At 36.2% G+C, this 8,550-nt stretch overlaps 1 protein-coding gene across 1 annotated transcript; it reads left to right on the top strand.

Annotated features, from left to right (window-relative positions):
• The first annotated feature begins 3,739 nt into the window (after nt 1-3,739).
• Nucleotides 3,740-7,278, top strand: LOC128118596 (zinc finger protein 431-like). Its single transcript, XM_052751339.1, has 3 exons — nt 3,740-4,359; nt 4,557-4,617; nt 6,522-7,278. Exons 1-3 carry the CDS (start codon nt 4,239-4,241, stop codon nt 7,189-7,191), a joined length of 852 nt encoding a protein of 283 aa, XP_052607299.1. The 5' UTR covers nt 3,740-4,238; the 3' UTR covers nt 7,192-7,278.
• The last annotated feature ends 1,272 nt before the right edge of the window (nt 7,279-8,550 follow it).

Below are 8,550 nucleotides of genomic sequence, written 5' to 3'. Positions count from 1 at the left end.
TATTGGTGAAGGCGAGAACTGGAGTGCACAAGGTGAGTGTTAGTCAGTGTTTTCTTTGATTTGAATTTTTATTAGAATGTAATATTTCTTGTTCAAGTGACAATGTTATATTTGTATGCCTTCCTCTCTGTCTTTTTTTGTCAATGGTACCATCTATGTTGTGTGATTATTTTTTTATTTTATTTTATAATTTAATTTAATTTTACATATCAGCAACTGATTCCCTTGTTCTCTCCCCTCCCGGCCCCCCTGCCTTCTCCCCAGCCCACCCCACATTCCCATCTCCTCCAGGGCAAAGACTCCCCTGAGGATTGAGTTCAACCTGGTAAATTCAGTCCAGGCAGGTCCAGTCCCCTCCACCAAGGCTGAGACAAGTGTCCCTGTATAAGTCCCAGGTTTCAAACAGCCAACTCATGCACTGAGTACAGGACTCATTCCCACTGCCTATAATCTAGCTGTATTTGTTTCTCTGGAAAATGATGAAGCTTCACCTATTTTTATTTTCTGGAAAACTGATACATTATGTCAGGAGTTTCTTGAGTTTATTGGTTTGGCGATTTTCTGTGTACAAAAAATTAAGCTTCCTTTTCTTGCTCCTAGAAACTTGTATTTCCTCATTTTTTATCATATCTGTGTTTTTAGTTGTTATTATCATTAATATTTGCATTTTACCTACTTAAGTTATTGGTGTAGTGATATATTGTTTTTTTTTTAACTCTTCTCACATATTATTGTTTTAATTAATGTCAATAATTCAGATTCTACAATCACCTTTGGGAACATCAGTTGAGGATGTTCCCATCAGAATGGCTGGTTTCTAAGTCTTTGAGAGATTTTGTTGATTGATGATTGATGGGTAATGGCCCTTCCACTGAGTGTGCAATATCCCTAAGAAAGTTTGCCTGCACTGGATAAGACAGTAAACTAAGCATTAGACAATGACCAAGTAAGAGGGAAAGCCAGGAAATGAAGATTCCTCATGGTTTTGCCTTCAGTTGCTAGTCTGAATTTCTAACCTAAGCTCCCACAATGATGGATTGTGATCTGGCAGAATGAGCCAAATAGGCACATCTTTTACCTGAGGTACTTTTGTTTAGACAATTGAATCAGAGCAAGAAAAATGTAAGTTATAGCAGAATGTGATAAACCAAAAGTGATTTTGTTATTCAAAGGTTCTGAGAATGATGACATTTGGAGGAATGTTAAAGATAACAAAATTTAGATGGCAAAGGACATAGAAAGCTGTACACAGAGCTTAATTGATCATTCTTGTAGTATTTAGAATAAAGTACTGTTGAAAGTACTGTAAACAGTTGGGGTAGAGGACATAGTATTACAGTGGGAATTAAGATAGAGGTCATTTATATGATATTTTGGCACCTAACCTTTCTTATTATGCCATGTTCCCAAGAAAATGAGTAAGGAAGCATTAAAAAAATAATGGGGCTGATTTCTTAGATGGAATAATGACTCTCTTGGATGCCTATTATTTATGATTCATTCAGGATTACAGTGAAAAAATTCAAGAAGTAGATCATAAATATATGAAAAATGTATGGGTTGTAGAGAAAAACAGGACTATGTATTTTCAGATGACAGTCAAATGCTAAACAGAGACAAGAATTTCAGGAAGATTATAACCATTATAAAGAAGGCCTTTGCTCTATATTGGAAGTCTAGCAAGGTGTCCTAAGGGTAAGAATCCATCCTTCTATGCCATCAGTTAATGGAGGGATTAGGCAAAGTGATTCCCAGTCCCAGGAAGGAACTTCATACAAACCCTGCTGCAACTCTGATCCAAGAATGGTAGGGGCCATCAGAACTTAGAAGCCAAATTGGGGGGAATCATTGATGGTGAATTGGTTCTAGAAACCAGAATGATACAAAATTTAAGTTCATACATTGTTAGTCTGTGTTTTCAGGTCAGCACTGTTGTAGCCATGTGTGTTTGGTATTGTAAGAGATGCAGTGAGGACACTAAGTTCATTGCATGATACTATGAGGATGCAGCCTGGGTTGCATTTGGAGACCATAAGATGTTGAGATACTAAAGCTATGAGATATCTTTCATGGAGAGCTGCATATATGGAGAGGAAGTAACCAAAGAGAGAGATGTATGGGAAATTGTGGGTTGAGAGCCATCTAAGCCCTTTGAAAATGAAGCTCCATGTGTCTGACACAGAACTACTAGATTTGATGGTTGCCCTGCTGAGTTTCAGTCTTCTCTTTATCCAACGTTTCCTCATTGTGTCTCAGTTCCTCTCTTTTGGAATGGGAATGGGATTTCTCTGCCATTTATTTGTTTAAAAGATTTAAATTGTTTTCTGATTTTATAAGATGACACAGTCAAGAATTTGTCTTGAGTGTCAAAGGGACACTCAAGACAGCAAAATTTAAAAAAATCATGCTAGAAAATGGCTTGAGTCTCTTTTGACACTCAAGACAAATTCTTGACTGTGTCATCTTATAAAATCAGAAAACAATTTAAATCTTTCAAATGTACAGGTGGTGCAGACTCTGAGGATTATTGAGGTGGCTAAATGATCATGGATAATCCTGAGTCTATAGTGATGTGGGTCCGAATCTAGTCGACTGTATGAAAAGATCCCAGATAGGATGAGGTATTTGAACATATGTCTCTCCTTGGCAGCTTCCTTCATGGTGCTTTTAGAAACTTAAGTAGGAAGAACCTCTCTGGATGAAATATCTCATTGGGGGTGGGGTATAATATGTATCTCTATAGCCTCAACTCATTTTCTTTTCTAGGTTTCTATTATGTTGTGGTTCATATGAATCAACCATATTCCTTCTTGTACTGTCATGACTTCACCACCATTATAGATGGTATTACTACATCACATAAGATACAATTAAACAAAGTAGTATTCAATGCTAAGCCATTTTCTAGCATGATTTTTTTTAATTTTGCTGTTTTTATATTTGTTTCTGATGATACACTTTGTCTGAGTCACCCTGACTGTCCTAAACATAGTTTTATACACCAGCCTGGCCTTAAACTCTGAGATTTAAATGACTCTTTCTTCTACATGGTTGCATTAAAGGTTGGCCAAAATTCCAGGTGTTTTTAATAGATATTATTGGGTGGTTGGCCTAGATTATACATTTTTGTACATGGCAAACTTATGCTGTTTTTCTGAGCTTTATCACCAGCTTGAATTTTTAAAATTGGCAGAAGATATCATTCTCTTTCCCAGGATGGCAATATTCATGACAATAATAGTGCCTGGGTCTTCTGAGTCTTTAAATTACATGGGTGTAACATTCCTCTTGCTCATTGTATTTGTTTTGATCTTTGTAATAATTATGATTCTTTTGCCTGTATACATGGATATGTACCACACATATGTGTGGCCCTAGCAGTAGTCAAAAGTGAGTCTTAGAATCCATGAGCTTGAAATAATGAACAGTTGTGTGATTTTCCCATTTAAGTCCTGGCAATTGAACCCATCTATATGAAGGAACAGCAAAAGCTCTTAACTTCTGAGTCATCTGTCCTGCCCTGTGTTGATTATTTATAATCAACAGTGATATTGCTAATGTTATCATCTGTCTATTTGTAACTGTTTCAATAAACAGTTCTTTTTAGTAAGATTTTTTAAACTACAGTTTAAACTAGAGCAATTCAGATTTCTGGAAGATGAATACAGAACTGGAGTGAATGCCTAACTCTTTGTAGCAACTTCATTAAAAAAAGTCTCTGAGTTTATCCTATCTTTTTTGGACATTCGATTAATGTTTGCAGTGCAGACAGGTTCTTAATAGTTACTTGTTGCTGTCCTGGAACTGATTGCATAGACTAGACTAATACACATATGCCTGTCTCTGCTTTCTGAGTTCTGGGATTAAAGGCATGAGCCAATACACTAAGTTTAGTCATCTTTTTTGTAGTTAGTTATTATTCATACATTTTCTCTGATGTGTACTCAGTACTGCTGATGTGTTTGCTTGTCTCTCTATGCCTGTTAATAGGCATTTCTCTTGCAAGGTGATATCCCATTCAAAGCATTCAGAAACAATAGAAGCAAACCTCCTATTCTGTTTCATTCTAAAATAAATTGATGATTATATTGTAATATCTGGGTTGTAGAATAAGTGTGGGAAGCACCAGAATTATGACTATATTGTCAAAGAAAAATGCATTTACAATGTTGTCAGTATCATGCTTTTGTTTTATACATATGCATGGCATACTTATGTATGGCATATTTTAGGATGCCATGACATATGATGATGTGCATGTCAACTTCACTCAGGAGGAGTGGGCATTACTGGATCCTTCCCAGAAGAATCTCTATAAAGATGTGATGCTGGAGACATATATGAACCTCATTGCTATAGGTAAATTTTCCTTCACATTTTAAAGTAAGGCAACAACTGTTTCTCGGTTATTGATGCTCTTTGGTAATTCTGATTGAGAATGAGGAAGAATGGGGTGACTAAATCAGGCATGGTTCTAAGGATCACTGAAGATAGTAACTTAAAATTCTGCACAAATTTCTGTAATATTTCGTACATTTTTTCATCCTATATTTTAGGATACAATTGGGAAGATCTTGAAGTTGAAGAACATTGTCCAAGTTCTGAACGACATGAAAGGTAATTTTCATGTAAAAGCTGATACAAATGTGCCCCCAGAAATATTTTAATGTCTCTTTAAGTTTTAAAGAAATGCAGCAATGTAAATAATCACAGCTTAAAGTACATTAATGATGTTCATAATCCATATACCTGAAAGGCAGGTAAGTGAATTGTGTTGGCAGGTCATTCTTTTTAGAAGAAAGACAAGCAATCAATACCTTAACAGAAATTAGCATTTGAATCATAGATCTATTAGAGCTGTGTTGTAGAATTGCCAATTCATTTAGATTCATATCACTCATACTACCAAAGGTATACACATTGAATATATGATAAGTCTATGTCCAAAACATTCTAATAAGCAAGTAGTCCATAGTAAAGCTAGTGTTACTCTCTAGTTGTTCTGAGTCTGCTAAGTTTAATGAAATGGGTTGTTAGATTCAAGAGTTAAGGGAGGATTGTAGTGGAAAATCCTTAAAACCCATAGGACATGTCCATGAGGAACAAAATGTCAAACTGTGTGGAGGCATTGTAGAAACCTTGTATTTGCTATTCTTCATTTACTAGGAATATCATATGTCACTCTGGATACAAGTCGTATGAACATAGGGATATCGAAGAAGAAATGTATCCTTGTCCATCTCAAAACAATTATAAGTTGTGTAGTGGTGCCATGTTGAGTAGACTTGCTAAATGTGATTCACGTTTACATGTAATTGGTTTCCCAGCTTAAAAATGAATACATCAGTAAACAAACTGAAGAGAAGCCCTATGAGTAGTGGTAAGATGTAATACTTCTGTCTTCCCTGGTTCACTTTGCAAATATAGTAGGATTCACAGTATAGGAAAATATATTGATGAAACAAGTGGGGTGCAAGTATGAATTCTTCCAGTTCTTTTCATATATATGAAAAAATCTCCTTGAGAAAAAATATGCCATAAATGTGAGTCCTGTAATAAAGGTTCTTACCATAACAGGCAACTCCAAATTTGGAAAATTATCCTTATTGAAGAGCAACAACATGAGTCTAAGCAAAGTGATAAAAACTTAAGATTTGATTCCTTTTTACATGTACAACGATCTGAAAAATTAATTCTTAGAGAAATAAAGATGTAACAGTGTAATAATTGTGGTAAAGCTTTACATTTTTAAATTATCCTTGTAGGCATGAAAGAAGTCAAAAGGGAGAGAAACAATATGAATGCAATCAATGTGCTAAAGCCTTTGCACAACATGGTAATCTTAAAAGGCATCAGAAAACACATAGTGGAGAGAAGCCCTATGAATGTAATCAGTGTGGTAAAACCTGTGTAATTCACAATAATCTTGAAATGCATAGAAAAACACATACTGGAGAGAAACCCTATGAATGTAACCAGTGTGGTAAAGCCTTTGCACAAAGCAGCGTTCTTCAAATGCATAAAAGAACACATACTGGAGAGAAACCCTATGAATGTAATCAGTGTGGTAAAGCCTTTGCTCGCCACAGTGTTCTTCAATTGCATAAAAGAACACATAGTGGAGACAAACCATATGAATGTGATCAATGTACTAAAGCCTTTAGACATCATAGTAGTCTTCAAAGGCATACAAGAACACATACTGGAGAGAAACCATATGAATGTGATCAATGCACTAAAGCCTTTGGAAATCATATTAATCTTCAAAGTCATACAAGAACACCTACTGGAGAGAAACTCTGTGAATGTAATCAGTGTGGTAAAGCCTTTGTACTTCACAATAATCTTGAAATGCATAGAAAAACACATACTGGGGAGAAACCCTATGAATGTAATCAGTGTGGTAAAGCCTTTGTACAATACAGTCATCTTCAAAGGCACACAAGAACACATACTGGAGAGAAACCCTATGAATGTAAGCAGTGTGGTAAAGCCTTTGTACAATACAGTAATCTTCAAAGGCACACAAGAACACATACTGGGGAGAAACCCTATGAATGTAATCAGTGTGGTAAAGCCTTTGTACAATACAGTAATCTTCAAAGGCACACAAGAACACATACTGGGGAGAAACCCTATGAATGTAATCAGTGTGGTAAAGCCTTTGTACAATACAGTAATCTTCAAAGGCACACAAGAACACATACTGGGGAGAAACCCTATGAATGTAATCAGTGTGGTAAAGCCTTTGTACAATACAGTCATCTTCAAAGGCACACAAGAACACATACTGGAGAGAAACCCTATGAATGTAATCAGTGTGGTAAAGCCTTTGCTCAAAACAGTGTTCTTCTAATGCATAAAAGAACTCACACTGGAGAGAAACCCTATGAATGTAATCAGTGTGGTAAAGCCTTTGCTCGCCACAGGGTTCTTCAATTGCATAAAAGAACACATAGCGGAGAGAAACCATATGAATGTGATCAATGTACTAAAGCCTTTGGACATCATAGTAATCTTCAAAGGCATAGAAGAACACATACTGTAGAGAAACCCTATGAATGTAATCAGTGTGGTAAACCCTTTGTACTTCACAGTAATCTTGAAATGCATATAAAAACACATACTGGCTCTCTTTCTCTCGGGCCCGTGGTGCCGGCAAATGGGCAAGTGTCATGGTCTCCGTACTGACTGGAACCTCCGCAGCCACCGACGGGACCAGAAGTAGCATGATTAACAATACAATAAAGCCCATTTGGGTATAGCACTGAAGGCCAATCCATTTGGAGGTGCCTCTCATGCCAAGGGAATTGTGCTGGAAAAAGTAGGGGTTGAAGCCAAACAGCCAAATTCTGCCATCAGGAAGTGTGTCAGGGTGCAGCTCATCAAGAACGGCAAGAAGATCACAGCTTTCGTGCCCAATAATGGCTGCTTGAACTTCATTAAGGAAAACAATGAAGTTCTGGTTGCTGAATTTGGTTGAAAAGGTCATGCTGTAGGTAATATTCCTGGAGTCCGCTTCAAGGTTGTTAAAGTAGCCAATGTGTCCCTTTGGGCCCTGTACAAAGGCAAGAAGGAAAGACCAAGATCCTAAATTTTGACAATGGAAATGCAATAATAAATTTTCATATTCTGAAAGAAAAGAAAGAAAGAAAGAAAAAAGAAAAACACATACTGGAGAGAAACCCTACGAATGTAATCAGTGTGGTAAAGCCTTTGAACATTACAATCATCTTCAAAGGCACTCAAGAACACATACTGGAGAGAAACCATATGAATGTAATCAGTGTGGTAAAGCCTTTGCTCAAAACAGTGTTCTTCAAATGCATAAAAGAACACATACTGGAGAGAAACCATATGAATGTGATCAATGTACTAAAGCCTTTAGACATTACAGTAGTCTTCAAAGGCATACAAGAACACATACTGGAGAGAAACCATATGAATGTGATCAATGTACTAAAGCCTTTGGATATCATACTAATCTTCAAAGGCATACAAGAACACATACTGGAGAGAAACTGTATGAATGTAATCAGTGTGGTAAAGTCTTTGTACTTCACAATAATCTTGAAATGCATAGAAAAACAGATACTGGAGAGAAACCCTATGAATGTAATCAGTGTGGTAAAGCCTTTGTACAACATGGTCAACTTCAAATGCATAGAAGAACACATACTGGAGAGAAACCCTATGAATGTAATCAGTGTGGTAAAGTCTTTGTACAGCATGGTCATTTTCAAATGTATAGAATAACACATACTGGAGAGAAATACTACGAATGTAATCAGTATTGTAAAGCCTTTGCAAAACACAGTATTCTTCCATTGCATAGAAGAACACATACTGGAGAGATACCCTAGAAAAGTATTAATTTTATTGTGTAATTGGTGTATAAAAGCCTGTGAATATAACTTTACATCTTGAGCATCTATAAAAAAACTCATACCAAAGAAATGTGACTATAAAGGATTTGATAAGATCCTTAGCAAACACACTTATATTCAGTTACACGTGATTGTTATGGAGAGAAATATCTCACAGGTGTCA

The sequence above is a fragment of the Peromyscus californicus genome, unplaced genomic scaffold (assembly GCF_007827085.1).
Source record: "Peromyscus californicus insignis strain IS unplaced genomic scaffold, ASM782708v3 Scaffold_119__1_contigs__length_127979, whole genome shotgun sequence".
In the NCBI taxonomy this organism is placed as follows: domain Eukaryota; kingdom Metazoa; phylum Chordata; class Mammalia; order Rodentia; family Cricetidae; genus Peromyscus; species Peromyscus californicus.
The sequence above is the reverse complement of the archived record's forward strand: the minus strand, read 5'-3'. Positions and strand labels throughout refer to the sequence as shown.

Excerpts from the sequence above, each read along its gene's own strand:
- LOC128118596 (XM_052751339.1), top strand. The coding sequence starts at position 4,239 with ATGACATATGATGATGTGCATGTCAACTTCACTCAGGAGGAGTGGGCA. Across the intron at positions 4,360-4,556 it reads TATGAACCTCATTGCTATAG|GATACAATTGGGAAGATCTT; the intron begins GTAAATTTTCCT and ends CCTATATTTTAG. Across the intron at positions 4,618-6,521 it reads AGTTCTGAACGACATGAAAG|GCACACAAGAACACATACTG; the intron begins GTAATTTTCATG and ends TAATCTTCAAAG.